Source organism: Rasamsonia byssochlamydoides, assembly GCF_041956645.1.
Source record: "Rasamsonia byssochlamydoides strain NRRL 3658 unplaced genomic scaffold VTN77scaffold_93, whole genome shotgun sequence".
NCBI classification, from domain to species: Eukaryota; Fungi; Ascomycota; class Eurotiomycetes; order Eurotiales; family Trichocomaceae; genus Rasamsonia; species Rasamsonia byssochlamydoides.
The window spans coordinates 44,150-60,949 of NW_027192476.1; the positions used below are offsets into that span (position 1 = coordinate 44,150).

The 16,800-nt window shown below is 47.1% G+C and overlaps 5 protein-coding genes across 5 annotated transcripts; 4 read left to right on the forward strand and 1 right to left on the reverse strand.

Annotated features, from left to right (window-relative positions):
• Window positions 1-3,716: 3,716 nt before the first annotated feature.
• On the forward strand, window positions 3,717-4,304 carry VTN77DRAFT_9730 (uncharacterized protein; the record flags this gene model as incomplete). The annotated part of the gene is made up of 1 exon (XM_069426369.1): window positions 3,717-4,304. The coding sequence occupies one exon, from the start codon at window positions 3,717-3,719 to the stop codon at window positions 4,302-4,304; it is 588 nt and encodes a 195-aa protein (XP_069273707.1).
• Window positions 4,305-5,220: 916 nt separating this feature from the next.
• Window positions 5,221-6,332, forward strand: VTN77DRAFT_9731 (uncharacterized protein; the record flags this gene model as incomplete). Its single annotated transcript, XM_069426370.1, has 4 exons — window positions 5,221-5,470; window positions 5,539-5,666; window positions 5,738-5,980; window positions 6,096-6,332. 4 exons carry the CDS (start codon window positions 5,221-5,223, stop codon window positions 6,330-6,332), a joined length of 858 nt encoding a protein of 285 aa, XP_069273708.1.
• A 1,154-nt stretch (window positions 6,333-7,486) lies between these two features.
• Window positions 7,487-8,651, forward strand: VTN77DRAFT_9732 (uncharacterized protein; the record flags this gene model as incomplete). The annotated part of the gene is made up of 5 exons (XM_069426371.1): window positions 7,487-7,541; window positions 7,632-7,690; window positions 7,791-7,869; window positions 7,942-8,112; window positions 8,224-8,651. 5 exons carry the CDS (start codon window positions 7,487-7,489, stop codon window positions 8,649-8,651), a joined length of 792 nt encoding a protein of 263 aa, XP_069273709.1.
• Window positions 8,652-11,395: 2,744 nt separating this feature from the next.
• VTN77DRAFT_9733 (uncharacterized protein) lies at window positions 11,396-12,184 on the forward strand (the record flags this gene model as incomplete). The annotated part of the gene is made up of 3 exons (XM_069426372.1): window positions 11,396-11,443; window positions 11,518-11,994; window positions 12,065-12,184. The coding sequence occupies 3 exons, from the start codon at window positions 11,396-11,398 to the stop codon at window positions 12,182-12,184; spliced, it is 645 nt and encodes a 214-aa protein (XP_069273710.1).
• A 2,177-nt stretch (window positions 12,185-14,361) lies between these two features.
• Window positions 14,362-16,650, reverse strand: VTN77DRAFT_9734 (uncharacterized protein; the record flags this gene model as incomplete). The annotated part of the gene is made up of 8 exons (XM_069426373.1): window positions 14,362-14,433; window positions 14,565-14,682; window positions 14,737-14,851; window positions 14,906-15,518; window positions 15,577-15,788; window positions 15,848-16,222; window positions 16,290-16,438; window positions 16,493-16,650. 8 exons carry the CDS (start codon window positions 16,648-16,650, stop codon window positions 14,362-14,364), a joined length of 1,812 nt encoding a protein of 603 aa, XP_069273711.1.
• Window positions 16,651-16,800: the final 150 nt, after the last annotated feature.

The following is a 16,800-nucleotide window of genomic DNA, read 5'->3' on the forward strand; positions in this document are numbered from 1 at the left end:
TCACGAGATGTGGTTGTCTAGCCATGTCTTTTGACATGAGCTGCAACTTATGACGTATGTTCGTTCTGAGGGAACAGTCTGAGAAGACGAAGTTCTCAACAAACAATAGCATATCAACGGCACTAGCTTTTTATATGGTGTACAACATTTAATACGAGCTTAACTAATGCTGCCCGAAAAAAAAAAGAAAAAAAAAACAACTCAGTAGCATGCATGTTTTCACTTATAGCCTCTTTTTATTTTGTCTATTCTATTCCATAGTGAGTAAAAAATTATTAAAAAAACAAAGAGAGAGAGAGAGAGAGAGAACTCAGAATCAATCCGCCAGTACTGCATACTGCATGGTGACTGCAGCTCTCGAATCTAAAGCTATCTCAGCGTCAGCGTAGGTGAGCTGCCTGACCCGTCTAGGGCTTAGGGCCTAGGGCCAGGGCTGGCGTTCATCTATATTCTATATGAGTCAGTGAGTCAGTCAGTCGCCTTGGCACCAGCTTCAGCTTCTCCCACAGCACGACGCCCATCTGAGCTTTTTCTACCCATCTGGGATGCCTCCAGGATATTAGCTTACATGGAAGAAGCTCTAATATAATGATAGATCGACCAACCTCTACCTGATCCAGTCCAATCTACTCTACTCTCATCAGATCTAGTCTAATCAATCAACCGACCAACCAAACTACCCACCTAGGTCACTACATAACGGCCTCCTACTCAATCCTCGACACAAAGCCCCCCTCAGAAGCAAAGATCTCCCCGATCGTCTTACCGGCATACAGCACATGCCGGTCGTGGTACCGCGGCCCGACGATCGTCAGGCCGTTCTCACCCGCGAAACCGGGCACGTTGAGCGTTGGGGCGTGGAGGATTGTGCAGAAGGCGCAGAAGCGCTGGAAGCAGTTAACCAGCTGTATTCAAACCAATATACTATATTAGATGTGCAGATGGTAAGTAAGGTGGAAAATGACAGGTAAATTAAACAGGTAAATTGAAGGCACTTACAGCATCACCCGTAAACTCCAACCCCCGAGGCGCTTCGTCGCCCACGCTCGGCACAATGACGACGTCGTATTGGTTAGCAAAATCGTCCCAGACTGGACGCAGACGGGCACAGCCGTCCAGGCTCTCCATGAGGGTCTTGTTGCTCATCTTGGTCGAGTTTTCAACGTGGCCGATCAGGGATGAATGCAGTTTGTCTTTGGCGAGGCGGTAGTCTTGCGGAAATAACAAAAATATCAATCAGTTTTAGTTAGATCATTGTTGATGGTGAATACAATGTGGATAGACGTACGACCAAGAAAAGCAGCCCGCGCCTCGCCCGCAATCACATTCGCATGCCACTGCGTCAGCTTCTCAAACTCCGCCGGGAGGTCGACCTCCTCGACGATCGCTCCATGCTGCGTCAGGAGGGCTTTCGCCTTCGCCCACGCAGCCTGCAGCCTTGGCCCAGCGAGTTCGGGCCATAGATGCGTCCTGGCGAACGCAATGCGGGCGCCAGAGACTGAAAATGGAGTTGACTCAGGGATAGGCTCGTCATCCTCCAGCTGGAACACGACGCCAGCAGATCGAGGTCCTCGACGGAGTGCGCAAAGAAGCCTGGCGTGTCGCAGGTGATGGAGAACTGGCACAGGCCTTCGCGGGAGATGGCGCCCCAGGTTGGCTGGTCGTGTTAGTCGTGACGAGGCAGGTGGGGGATAGTATTCATATATATATGCGATTGACATACCTTAAACCCCTAGATCCCGTTATACGACGCAGGACGAATGGTGCTTCCCCCCGTCTGCGTCCCCAGGGCGAACGGCATGTGGAAGTCGGCCACGGCGGCAGCTGATCCAGAGGATGAGCCACCGGGGGTGTGGTCTGAGTTATGAGGATTCGTGCAAGGCCCACCAACTGTCGTAGCAGCGAATTCAGTCGTCGCTGTCTTCCCCAGGATCAGCGCGCCGGCTGCGCGGAGGATGCTGACGGTAGCAGCGTCGATCGACAGCAGGGTGGAATCGCGATAGCTGTCCCAGTTGTAGCGCGTTGGCATGTCTGTTCCCTTGTTACTATACGGTCTGGTAGGTGGAAATATACACATAAATAAGCAAAGCAGTACTGATGAGGGGAACTACCCTGGGTGAGAGCAACATCCTTGATACCGGCAGCAAGCCCATGCAGAGGCCCCCTCTTCTCCTCAGGCACTCGATCGAGCTTCCTGGCCTGGGCAATCACCAATTCTGGGTCGAGATAGGAGCATGCCTGCACGATGGGATCTCGGGCCCGGATGCGCGCCAGCGGAGACCGGGCATACTGCTCGACGGTGAGATCGCCCTGCCGGAGGAGACGGAGGGCTTGGGTTGCTGAGAGACGGGTGAGGTCGTCAGTCATCGCTAGCCGATCGATCTGCTGGATGAGAGTGGACAGAAACGAAAGAACCTATGTTCTCGAGTATCTGCGATCTGAAGCGATGACTTGTTCCTGCGTCCTGCAGAGATAAGATAAGACTCGATATGAGGATCTCACCTAATGTACACTTGGTTGTTGGTCAGTTAAAGATGAAGAGACACGATACATACCTATTATACAATATAGATCAGTAAAAACAGACCAGTCTGGACGTACCTCAGTTATGTACAATTTTCTTCTCGTTTCCTGCTGTATTTAAATGGTGATCGGGGCCATGGGCGTGATATCGGATATCTTTCCGACTCTGCAGTGGGGTTAGATACGAAGAAGCGGGAACATAATAATAACTAATAGACTGGAAAGGAAGTAAGAATAAAAGAATAAAAGAAGAATAAAAGAACAAGCATTATTATTTATTCCTGATTAAATATGTGCAGAGCATCTTATCTATTCACCTAGGTACATACATACCTTCAATTGTCTTTCTGCATTTAAAAGTCAGCTCCTCCTCATCTCCTCTCCTCTGAGGATAGACAGCAAATCTCTCCTCTATAGTTATTCATTTATCTACCAATTCCTTTTACAGTCAACCTTATACAGAATAAATCTGTATAACTATATCTAGCTCTTCTTTAACGGCTATCTTACCAATTAAAGATATCTCGTGGAAATATAGAAAGAGTTGTCACAGCCTTTTTTTTTCGCTATTAAATTGCTTTATAGTAATAGCTATCTAAGAACAAACGATATAACCATACCTAGGTAGTGCAAAGTATCAAGGAACTAAACCTGAATTTTCTATACTTAGCCCCTTCCTTGAGATGCTTAAGCTCAATGCTTTTGATTATATAACTACGCAAAACCAATCGCAGATGCAATAGGAAAAATGTAAGCATAAGTGTACCGGTTGCAGAAGATACCAGACATCCTCAAATGTTACCGTGAGCTCCTCTTTTGCGAGTCGTTTCTTTGTACACCAGCACGATATGTCGTTGGTCAAGTATACTATACTTCCGCATATTCACTGTCTTGATCAGGTCTGAATCTTCCCTACACGATGAGCAGTAACTGAGACTGACTCAGACAGGTTACTCACCACAAACAGTGGCCAGAATATCTGACTGTCTCGAAAAGCTTGCGATAAAAGCGATCCTTGTACTGAGCGACGAAATCCAGCTACAACAGGGCCAAATTGCCAGTTCAACTGCACCTTGTCTAGTTCGTGTGAAGATTCCGCTGGTATTAGCTTCGGGGGTTCTTTGAAAGAGAAGTCCAAGAAACCGCAGCCAAAGAATACTACAATCAAGACTGTAGAGGAATTAAACGCGGAGATGAATGTCCAACGACAGGATAAAGAATCTGGAGAAACCGGAAGCACCTGGACCAGCAGCAGTATTCGACAGGCCACCGACAGACTCCAGACCTATCTCCAAGAGGAGAAAGTGGCCAGGCTGATCGACGAGGCGCGCAACCTATCCATCAACCAAGAGGTCTACATCCGTGTACACAAATGGCTTTCTCGTAAGACTTCCGAAAGCGCTGTGGATCGAAGGTCCAGCGGGCGTCGACGAGCCATCACAAAACACCCGGACGGCGGCTTCTCTCCTCGCGAGCATCCGGAGCTTCGGAATTCCGGTCGTGTCCTACTTCTGCACGTATCACCCCAGCCAGTGGCGGACCTGGAGTCGCCCCGAGGAACTGTTGAAGCTGGTGTACGCTCCGATCTTCCAGATTTCGCGCGTGCTCCCAGAGAATCTCTGTGCGGGCGAAGGTTCTCCCGACCTGTCGTCTTCCCGGTTTGGCCGTCTCGCCGGGGAGGTGGCAAGCCTGCCGGAAGCGATCCACTTGCTCGCCGATCTGTTTTCCGTCGGTCCGCGGTTGTTCTTCTGTATCGTGGACGGATTGCAATTGCTGGATAACGAACGGGATGAGAAGCCGTTCCGAGAATGTCTGAGGCGGTTTGTCGAAGTGGTGTGGTTGGCCTGTTTACCGACGGGGTGAGCTGGCTGCTGCGGGACGCCGTGAATGCCCACTGGCTGGATGTGGAGAGTTTTGGCCTGGAAAAGCGAGACCAGCTGCTGACCCTGAGGGCTGTGGACGTGTATCAGCCGGAATGAGATAGCAGATCGTTGGACAGACTGCAATTCCATGTCATTCCCAAGCTAATCAGGTAGGAGTATTTGTATCTATCATATGGTAAATTTGCTTGCTTGGTCACTTAATATGTATGTACAGCATATTCAAAAAAAAAAAGAATAGTGACTGAGTAGATAACAGCAAATAACCCTAACCCTTTTTTGGTTTTAAAAATATGCCAAAATAGGAAATATATCCTTATTCTGATATCCCTATTCTAGTAACAGGCTATATATTAATCAATCCATCAATCTCATTGAAAAACTCGTTCCTCGTTGGTAAAAGGAGAATGCAGCAAGCAGCAGACAGCAGATCAGATATTCCTTCAACTAAACAAACCATTGGACAATCAATCATCCGGAACAGTTCCACAAAGAAGTAATATCGGATATGTTTCCGACACCGCGCGGGGTTGCTTCGACAGGGGAAAATGCGGGGAGATGACATACTAGAAATAGAAAGGCGTGAGATCAATTCAATTCTCATTTGACAAGAGGAGGAATACTAATCATCATCATTATTATTCTTGACTGGTTGGGTAGGGAGTGACGAGACATCTCCTTCCCCATTTCCTCCATACATATAATTTCCACCTTGGGCAATCCCTCCCCCGCAGTCTTCATCTCTCCTCTCACAAAACAGCATCAACGTCGAATAAAATATATCCATCTACTGACAGCTCTACCAACAGTCAACGAAATGTCCCCCTCCGCCACCGTCCTCGACTCCTCCTCCGCCGCCAACTCATCAGTTGGCGCCCTAGGCAGGACCACCTCGGGCAAGAAACTCAACATCCGCTCCTATCCCAAATTCAATTCTCTGGAAGAAGAGCGTCTCTACCGGAAGCAGCATCTCGCCGCTGCGTTTCGCATTTTCGCCGATCGTGGCTTCGACGAGGGTGTCGCGGGGCATATTTCTGTTAGGGATCCGATTTTGACGGATCATTTTTGTATGGACCTGTCATTCATCCACACGGAGGATCTCCATTGGAGGCGGATGATACTGATACTGACGTAGGGCTGAACCCCCTCTCGAAGCATTTCGCGACCATCTGCGTGTCAGACCTGGTCCTCGTCAATGAGGATGGCGAGGTGGTGATTGGCGATGAGCCTATTAACGCTGCTGCTTTTGCCATTCACTCTGAAGTAACCCCTACCTCTTCTCTAATCATCTCAGATTGACATCGATGGTCACTCTCTAATTAATCGATGCGCAGATCCACAAAGCAAGACCAGACGTCCACGCCGCCTGCCACGCGCACAGCGTCGCCGGAAAGGCGTTTTCCGTCTTCGGCAAGCCGCTCGACATGATGACGCAGGACGCTCTGCGGTTCTACAAGAGCCATGCTGTGTACGACCGGTTCGGCGGCGTCGTGCTGGACCGCGAAGAAGGGCGGAGAATCGCGCAGGCGTTGGGGAATGGCAAGGCGGTGATTTTGCAGAATCATGGGTTGTTGACGGTCGTAACGCCCCTAACCCTAACCATCACCTTGTCTTTATATATTCCCATCTTTATATATACTAGTCTTATTATACACTCGATCTGCTCGTATATTCTTGCTGACAATCGACTAGGTCGGCCAATCCGTCGACGAAGCAGCCTTCTGGTTTATCAGCCTCGACAAGTCGTGTATGGCGCAGCTGCTGGCCGACGCCGCCGCAGCGGGGTCCGGACACAAGAAGATCCTGATCAGCGACGAGGAGGCGGCGTATTCGTACGAGCAGGTGGGCACGCCGGCCAAGGGGTGGCTTGCCTTTCAGGGGTACTACGATGAGATCTTGCAGCGGACGAATGGGAATTTCTTGCGGTAGCCATTACACAGGATATAGGTATACATGATATACCTTCAGCTGGTCTCCTGTCATCTCGTAGTAGGCCTATGTTTTCAGTTTTTCAGCCATGGACGTATGTCTTGGTCAATGCCAATGCTTTCATTAATATTAAATTAAACTGTAATCCTGATTAACTAACTCATGCCTTCTAGAGCATTGAATAAATAGTCTGGGTTTAAAGCATGATAGAGTGAGCATGTTCTATTCAATAGAATTTCTTAATTAACTAAAGGAAACTTCAAAGAGCTTCCCCAGACAGACAGATATGGTATCCATAAAGCCTAAATGTGTGCAGGGTCGATGTGTCATATGTGTGTGTATGTACGTATATATAGGCCCTCGGGATTAAATAAATAAAGAAATAACATGGAATGGATGGAATAACAATATCGACTCGAACGTTCACGGTACAATGCAATGCGGGAAAAAGTAAAAAAAAGAAAAACGGTCAGACTGACGATAGAATCGAAACTCCTGCCTAGTTAGACTGGCTGGCTGGCTGGCAGATCATGACAGCGGTTTCTGAGCGGTTACAAGCACCCTATAACACCAGAAATTAGCAAAGATCAAATCAAAATACAGAGTATCGATGGAAAGATGGAAGGGATGATGACGTAGCTGTCGGAGATTGTTTCCCACGCGGAGGCTTAGAAGCTGCCATATCTGCAGGCTTGCGTGGGTAGACTCTCATTACATCCTCTTTCTTGTCTGACGGTCACTAGATCAAAGAAACGCTACGATACCATGATCTTGATGATGTCTATACATCTACCTACATACGATATATATACGTTTTTTCGATGAGGTTATATGAGCCATCTACATTGGTTTGATATCTACATGATTAGATGGATAAGGATTAATGAGTGCAACGACAATGACGCCATCACAATTAGTTTGTTGTTTATCTCCAGTTCCCCACTTCCCCACCTGTTCATAGCAATTTAATTATCCCTGTGGGGCAGTTTTATCATGATTATTAATAACGCACGCCATTCTTCTGAACTCAATTGAATATTGATTACTGAATTCATATCGTAGTTATAATATCTGATATTCACTAATAAAATCTGATCCTACAGCACACGCGCTAACTTGATTTCGACCTTTCAACACACTACTTACGACCAATCATGACATATAAAAAGCTGGGCGTCGTCGGTGCGACAGGGCGGTTGGGAACGGAAGGTCAGTCCATCTCTATATCTATATTTTTTCGTATATACGATATACGTACCTCGAGCAAAGTGTCGACTGACAGATTTAATCTGATGATAGTAACCCGCGCCCTGGTCGAAGAGGGCTTTGAAGTCGTGCCGTTTTCGCGCAAGGATACGGTACGTCGATCCTCCATATACCTATCCACATATATATCCTGTTTTCTTCTCTAATATAATCAATTACATGACATTGCTAACGATCTGTCTATGCAACCAGACAGTCGCCGGCATCCCCACGCAGCGGATTACGCCCGAGACCAGCTTCGTCGGGTTCGACGTGATCATCTCTGTTGTTGGTATGCTATATCATCCTGAATCAGACTTTACTCTCAGTACCATTGCTTCTAGTCACTGACCCAAGGATGTAGGGCCAGAAGGCTGGCCCGACCAGATCCCGCTGATCGCGCGCGCCAAAGCCGACGGCGTCAAGCGCTTCGTCCCCAGCGAATTCGGCATGGACCACCGCGGCGAGCACGTCGAGTACCTGGCGCCGAAGGAGAATGCGCTTAAGGCGGCGCAGGAGGCGGGTTTTGCTGATGGTATGGTACCTACCTACCTACCTACATTAGATATTTGTTAGCTGGTCTATTCCAGTCTTTGCCCCAAGAACTCAACATGCCGATTGATTTATAAACTAATGTATTGCACAGGCTGGACAGCATTCATAAACGGCTTCTTCGAAACCGTCATCCCTTCCCTCGTACAATGGGATCTCGCCAACGAAACAATCCGCATCGTCGGCAAAGGCACAACCGCCTACCCATTCATCTTCCGGCACGACATCGGCCGCGCCATCGCGCAGACCCTCAAGGCGCCCGCTGCAACATACAAAGACACCTGGGTGCTGATCGCCAGCGGGTGGGCGTCCGGCAATGAGATCGCGCAGTGGGTGGAGGAAGCAGCTGGTAAGAAGCTGTCTGTCGAGCACGTCGAGCCTAATCCGAAGAAGACGCCCATTGTGAGCTTGCTCGAGACGAGTGGGAGGAATGTGTTTGATCGGAGCTTGGCGACGGAGGGGTTGGGGGTACAGTGGGCGGATCTGAAGGGGTATGTGACGGGGTTGGTGAGAGGGACGTAGTTTAATATTAGCTGTCATCTGGAAGACCAGGGCTGCATGAAAAACAGATAGTAAATAGTCCATGTTAGATATAATCAGTGCTGTCCCTTACTGCTCTAGCGATTCTTTTCCCCAGTAATTCTCTTTATTCTTCTTAGAGATCCCTATAAAACAATGTCCTGATAGTCTCTTGAAGAAGACATAGGCTCAGAAAACAGGATCCATTTATTCAACCTTGGTTCTGGTGTGTTTGTGCCTGTTGACATATAGGTCTCATAATAAAGGGTTGTCTATGTTATTTTTGAAACTTGTCTATTGGGTAGATTTCCTCAACTTTATCTTCTGACTCATAATTGTCTGACTTATGGTCTGATTCATGGTCAGGTTTGTTGTCCAGGGACATCATCCTTTCCTCAATCCCTGATTTACTTCTGCAATCGTGGTTATCCACTCCATCTTCCCCATACCATTTATGATAATCATAGAACTTGTCATAATAAGGACATAAGAGTAGCACCATCTTCATCATAGCAATTAAGAGATATCTCTCCATTGTTAAACAAACGACCAAGGCCCTCTAGGTTCCCCTTGTCGATGTAATCAAACATCTGGAGATCCCGGCGGAATGATGGGTCTGATCGATAATGAAAGGTGCAATAGATCTGGTATAATGCCTTGTTCCAGCGTGAGATATATGATAGATTGGAAAACGAGGATCGTCAGGTCGAAACATGTGAAGAACTCCAGAAATTGCTCTATAGAATGTTGTGTTTCATGATTTCTCTGCTGTTATATATGCTGACTCCAGCTCTTCCGCGTCCAGACGGTGATGGTTCCACCGTCTGTTCTGTATTGTCGCGTTTTTACTTGCATGTAACAGTATATCTTTATTATTTAATAGTCTCCCAGCAGTATAGGGATAGACAACGGTCGCGCAATCTGACCGAAAATCCCTGAAAAAAGACTAGCACTTCTTACACAGATATAGAGAGAGGTATGTACAGTCCTTACCTAGATCCACTAGGTAAAGTTCCATCATTACCGAAATGGGAAATCCTGCGCGGAATTGAGCAGATTATTAAATTAGCTATATATCCACCAGGCATGCCGTATATGGGATTATCATTTGCTGAATTCCAACCTATTTGCCTAAATGAGTATAGTAATAAATGGTAATGGGCTGAGATTAGTTATTTATAATTATACCTGTCTTAGGGGAACAAAATCGAGTACTAATTCATCCCCTTCTGCTTTTCTATTTTTTCTTAGCCAGCTACATAGCTAATTGACTACCTCTAATTATAATATCAGTTCATTAGATGCTGGGTACATAATTTTCTTATTGTAATAAGGCTTTTTTCCCCTCCTCTTCTCTAATTTCCTTTAATTTTAGAGAGAGAGACCTAGTCCTGTCCAAAGTTAAAAAAGCTAGGAATAATAACTTCCTTATGTATTCAATGCTTTTACTATATGTAGTTTACAAGATACCTTCCTAAGGTAGGTACTTATTGTATTATACTGTATGGGAATCTGCTGGTTTAGAAAGACCGTGGATAGTATATTTTTTTTAAAAAAAAAAACGTTATCCTGGATATGTATATGACACACGATATATTTTAGGTATACATATAGGTACCTCTTCACATTGTTATTAAAAACTACTGTACATATATAAAAATATGATACATTTCTCTTAGGAAACATTTCTATGAGGCAGAAACGTATTTTTATCCTAATTGGGGAGTAATTAGGTGGAAGAAAAGAAACTTTATATTATATGACAGGGTTCACAGCCAGGTTCAAACCTGTTACCTCTATGTAAGGATTATGTAATTTTTACTTTTAAAGGGTTATTATTAGTTATTCACTTAGAGATTATATGATAAACAAATTTTATTATGACTACACAAGCTAACTAACTAAGCTACCATTTATTCTTGCTTTATAATTTATTTTGGCTAATATCTCCCTACCCATGCCTAAGGGTCTAAACCCTTTTTAGGGTCGTTAAAATGAGAAAAATGTGCTAAGCCTGATTACATAACCATGGGTTGAAAGGTTTCTGTGGAAAAAACCATGGATTGACCACAGGAAAACATTTCCTACCTGTGGAAACATTACTTTTTTTTGGATTCATGGTGCATTTATAGTAGATCCATATTATATATATGAAGATGTTCTATAGAAATGGAAACATTCATAACATTTACTATATACGTTACATTTTCATACCATAGATCTACGTAAATCTAACGTAAAGCCAAAAAAAAATACGTTTTCCAAAGGTAGATCGACAGTATACTTTCTTTATATCGTGGATCCACAGTATTTCTAAACCAGCGGAACTTTACCTACTCCGATTACCAGATTAATCATATCCTGCTCAAACATGCTCAAACTAACCCATCTGGTTATATACTCTAACTTTTCCAAGGTTGGTACAGATACAAAACACTGGGCTTTGCTTTGATTTGCTTTGATTTGATTTCGTCTGATTTCATTGGTAAGGTGGATACGTACCTACACTGCCTAACTTCCCAGTCTAGAAGGGAAGAAGCGATGACGAGATAAGATATTAAGAGGAAGGGGGATGGTGAGGGGTAAGAGGACGAGAACCTTGGGAGTCGAGCCATAAATCTTTTGTTGTCTTCTTCTCTTCTCTTGTCTCTATCCTATCTATTTCACCATATCCTCGTGAGTCGTTAGTTTAACAGTCTTGACTACCTATCTGCTGCTTGGGCGAGAAAGATCTCTGAATAGCGAAAATGGCTGCTCCGTCGTATACGCTGCCTCCGCTTCCATATGCGTATGATGTAAGTACTCGCTCATGAGAGTCTTCTTGTCGTTCCATACCTGGATCAAGCATTCAACAAGCTGACTTCCTCAGGCCCTCGAACCGGTCATCTCGCGACAGATCATGGAGCTGCACCATCAAAAGCACCACCAGACCTACATCACCAACCTCAACGCCGCCCTGGCGGGGCAGGCCAAGGCGACACAGGCCAACGACATCCCCCAGCTGATCGCCGTCCAGCAGAAGATCAGGTTCAACGGCGGCGGCCACATTAACCACTCGCTCTTCTGGAAGAACTTGACGCCGCCGGGCTCGTCGGAGGCGTCGATCGATAACGCCGCACCGACGCTCAAGCAGGCCATTGCAACTCGATGGGGATCCGTGGAGAACTTCATCGAGGCCTTCAAGGCGGCGCTGCTCGCTATCCAAGGCAGCGGATGGGGCTGGCTGGTGACGAACGCCCCCAATGGAAAGTTGGAGATTATGACCACCAAGGACCAGGACCCGGTCACTGAGCCGCAGATCCCTATCTTCGGGGTGGACATGTGGGAACATGCGTATTATCTGCAGGTGAGCTCTTTCTAAAGTCAAAACTTCCCAGTTTGCAAGACGCCATGCTGATCGACATCGTCTCCGACAGTACTTCAGTAACAAAGCTAGCTATGTGAGCGAGATCTGGAAAGTCATCAACTGGGCTGTTGCGGAGGACAGGTATAAGAATGGAGTTGATAGCTTTGAAGTTTTCAAAGCAGCCATCTAAGAAGTAAACATCGTTGTATTGAGCAACACATGAGAAGCAGAAGTCTCGGAATATGAAATAAGAAGTACAAAATAAATAAGAAATACGAGCTAAAACCACCAATTCCCAAAAAACGCCAAGGTGATCAAGTCAATCCGATTCAATTCCACCCAACGATTCCCGTACCCAGTAGGACATTCCGCGATAGCAGCGTGACCTGTCGTCCCACGATCCCTGTCTCAGAGATACCGAGATCAAGCTTTTCAGGGAGCTCGAATTCCATTGTCATTCCCTCGATGTTGAGAGAGAAAGAGTGGAGCGGCTGATGGAGTGACGGGTCTGTGGAGGTCAGGTCTCCATATTGTCTGGATGGATGGGATTAGAAAGACGACACCACACATATATACATGCCAGAAAGGCACAGATGATCAAAAAAAAAGTAGTGGGCTAACTCACTCTATCCTCAAGTCCACCCAACTGCAGCTCCTCAACGCATTCATGGTCTGCGCGTCATCGACCTTGAACGTCGCTCGCGTTCTTGTCATTCCGTTTTCAGCACCCTCTTCATTGTGGAAGAGCAGCGTGTACGACTTGATCTTCGGGGAAGCTGATGACGACAACGAGCCTGACACAGCAGGGGGAAACATGACTGCAATTCGACCGCCTGCACTGGCGCGGGGTGGGATGTCACCGCACATGGTTATTTATCCGATTTCGACCAGGATTGCACGGTCAAATCTGGATATTGTTGTAGTATTGATAGAAAGGAGAAATACTTATGTTGTTAGTTGCCGTACTTCAAAATAGGAGAGTTGAGTGAGTTGACGAAAGACCCTGATCTTCTGTCGGTAGAAAAAGTATGATGAGTGTCATTTATCATCTCGTTCCATCTCAGGAGAGCACCAACCCGGCCGAATGAGCACATTATGTACTCCGTACTGCTGTACCTATTAGCCAGTGTCTTTCATTTTGCTGTTACCTCCTCATCTCTTGAGACGCGAGGATCCATCCCGACCCAGCCCAGCCCAGCCCAAAGGTACCCATTATTCTGTCTAGCGGCTGGGGGTGAGTACGTTTACACGGCCCACTGTCATTCCCTATTATTCCCTCCTTCCTCCCATGGATCTGTTGTGGAAAAGTTTGAGCATTCCTTGTGGATTGGTATTGGCAATCGCCATGGCTGAGCTTCCAAGGTAGCTTGCTCAAATGTGCTCAAGTGTTTGTCCATTGGGAGGGACTAATCCGGTGGGGCAGGCTCCAGTTCGATGCACATAATTATCACTACTGGAGCTGGAAAATAGCTCGAGTCAGGAACGCGATTGACAATGTCGTTTTCGATTCTGCAGTTTGAGGACCTTGAAAGCTTTGTAGTTGTTGCAATGGTTGAGAGTTCATATCCTTTCAATCGGTTGGCGCTGACATGTGACGAGTTTCGGCACTACTACACCAGGTAGTACACCTCACCCTCAGATCATAGTACGAAATACAATCTCAACCCATCGAATAAACTCCTGTCAACTGCTCAAGCAGACATAGCAAACATCAAGCTCAATGTCTTACTTTTCCCATCAACCTTAGGACAACCGAACGAGACCATATTGACTGTCAACTGTACTACTGAAAGTTCAAAACCATGGCAACATTAAAATTACTAGAGCCCGTAGGCTCTCAAAATTATCTTCATTCAGCTAAAGCTAAGCTAGGGAAGCACGACCTATCTGTGAAAAGCAAAGGGAAGGGCATATGTACAAGCGACCGCTGGAATGCCTGCTGACTTTGGTGTCTTGTCTGGGGTGAGAAACCAGATGCGTTATAATCGCCTCAGAGCGATCATCCTGCTACCTCTGAGAGGGATCCTGCATGCATCGATCCTTTACCAAACCAAAGACTGGATGAATGGAGCTAAGGTGAAATGAAATGGTCACCAACCTAGCACTCTTGACCTGGTTCGAGGAACCGTCGGAACCGTCGAGAGGTCGACCCGTCGGAGCCGTCTGAACCGTGAGCTACTAGATCACTGCGCGTTAGAGTCAGAATCAAGTGGACGATCGATCGCTTCAGGACATGGACACCATATTAAGGGCTACATGCCGAAATTCGCGCCGATCAGTTTACGAGCCTTCAGAAGCTTCGTTTATGATATGATGGGGACAAGCCCCGGCGCGAGGAATCGGTTAGTCTGTGATAAATGACAGTTTTCAGGCAGGAGTCGCTGTATCGGGCATTCCATTGGAAGACATTTGGCGTTTTGCGTCTCTCTGAGCGGCTTCCTGTATGGTCTGCGTCAGTAATGCTCCTCACGCACTGGATCTGGGATCAAGGCCGAAACGCCATTCGACACGACCGAGCTGCTCGTTCTCTTCTTCCAGCTCTGATTTGTCGGCCTCCTGTTGGAACTTACGTCTAGAGCATCAATGCTTCGTTTCTGACCTGCGGCTTCAGGTCTCTTCACGACCTTCTTCTTCGGCCGCTGGGGTCGTTGTTCTCCCGGTTGGAAAACATCGTCGGGCAGGTCGAAACTGGACGACTCGTTAGACAGACAGTAATTGAGCCGATTTCGGAACTAGACTTACTTCCTGACGTGTGTGATGGTCAAGTCGTTGATGCCTGGTTGATATCCTTGCCACGATGTACACGTCGATTTGAATATTTGGGCGTCCGTCGATATGTCCAGTGATCTCGATTGGCCTAGGAGAACGAGTTAGCAAAAAATCAACGACATATCAACGTCGACCTCCTTACCTGGTTCTAAAGGTTTCAATTCTAATCCGATGTAGTAGGTAGTCGTGTAGATTATGCGGCTGTCGGGGTTGCCGTTGCCATTTTTCTCGGACCCCGGAACCTGCCCATCTGCAGCACCACTTTCGGCCGCGACAGCATGGGCCAGATCTTTCGTTTCATCAGTAGTCTCGGTCTTTGTACCCTGTGCCTGGTATTGTGTCGATCCATTCTTCACAGCTTCTGCCTCTTCGTCATTTTTGACCACATGCACTCTTTCAAAGCCTTTGGGGAAAGGGTGTGCTACAGCGATAGTGGGCTTCCGATCAAGTGCACCAACCAGGTGCCTGAGTTTAGATTCCACCAGACCAGACCAGACCGATTGCGCTTCTTTCGTTTTGCTGGAAGATGTAATGCAAAGGTAGTACTTGTAGTCTTGGGAGAAAAAGGTGTGCCTGGTGAAAAGGTCCTTCCAAGTAAGTTGCTTCATGAAAATCTTGTCCACAATATCTCCACCGCGCTGCAGCTCGCGCAAGATGACCGTCTTTGTCGACTGCGAGATGTTATGGGTCGCGCACATGGAAGGATACGCCGGGGTGATTATGGGCATGAGATGATATCTGTCTCCATGGTAGATCTTTGGTGGTGTTAGCAATTCAATTCTGCAGGGTAATGGGGCACAACAATTCCCTGACCTTCGGATTCCAAACTTTCATCTGCAGAGGTCCATCTTCGATTGGCTTGAGTAGCACAGGCTGAGGCCAAGCCCATTTGTTCATGATTCGGAAGAACTTGCCGACGATGACTGAGCCCGTCGCTTGAGGATAGAGCTGACAAACACGTGCCACCAACATCGCCCAAGCAACACCTCCAGGGAAACCTACCACGTTAGAATAGATCGCCCGGCCTGATGGATATGGTGTTAGCGAGACGAGCAATTGAACAGGAAGACGGTTGATTGCTCACGTTGTGCCCATAGTTTTATGGCCCTCAGCGCAAGGCGAAATGTCTTCTGCTGGGGCACGAGCTCCAGGATCTGGTCGGTCACACGGGTTCCATTAAGCGATCGGACTTCTTTTTCATCCAGCCCTCTCAGGTAATCGTTGTTCTTCAAATCAAGATTGAGAGGTATCGAAGGAATAATCAACCGCGCGAAGATCAAATCGATGCTGATTCCGGTGTACTCGAGTTTGATGATTGGAACAAAGGCATCCGGTACTGGCGTCAGCTTCTGGATAGCCCCTTCCGGTGACATTCTCTCTAGCGTAGGAGGGAAATCGGAAAAGAAGTCTTCAATCAATACATGCTTCGGTGCAACAATTAGCGTATCGATGTCGGATCCTATCGTAGACCGTTAGAGAGATGTCCTCCAGATGAGCGACCAAAACCACGATGGAAAGATTCATACCAGGGCCATAGACACCCAGGCGATAACTCCCAAATGTGAAGATTTTACCACCTGATGCTTCGACCGCCGCGGGCGAAAGCCCCTTCCTGCGACTGACAACTTTGATGAACTCCACAGTGACTTTTTGCAAGAACTGAAGCGTTTGTTTCCTGCGTCGTGATGCTTTAGCTTGCTTCCACGAGAACGCGATTTAGCAAGCCTACCTCCGCTCCGTCTCTGCGGGACTCTCGAAGTTGTTCTGGGCCTTGAGTTCCGCAATCAGATCATCGTTGGCTGCGAGCTCCTCCGGTGTGGGCAAAACTGTCGATATCGGAGGGGTGACACCCCACTGCCGGGGTTGCTGATTTTGCTGATTTGCCATGGCTGCTGGGATCTCAAGCGGAGAGGTTCATTCAGTCGCTGTACAGAAATCCGCGTAAAGGAGCATGCGCGAGGGGTGAGGGAGAGAGGGAGACGGAGAGGCCGTCAGGGTGAGGGAGCTAAGAGAAAGAAAAGTGAGACTCGAAAGAAA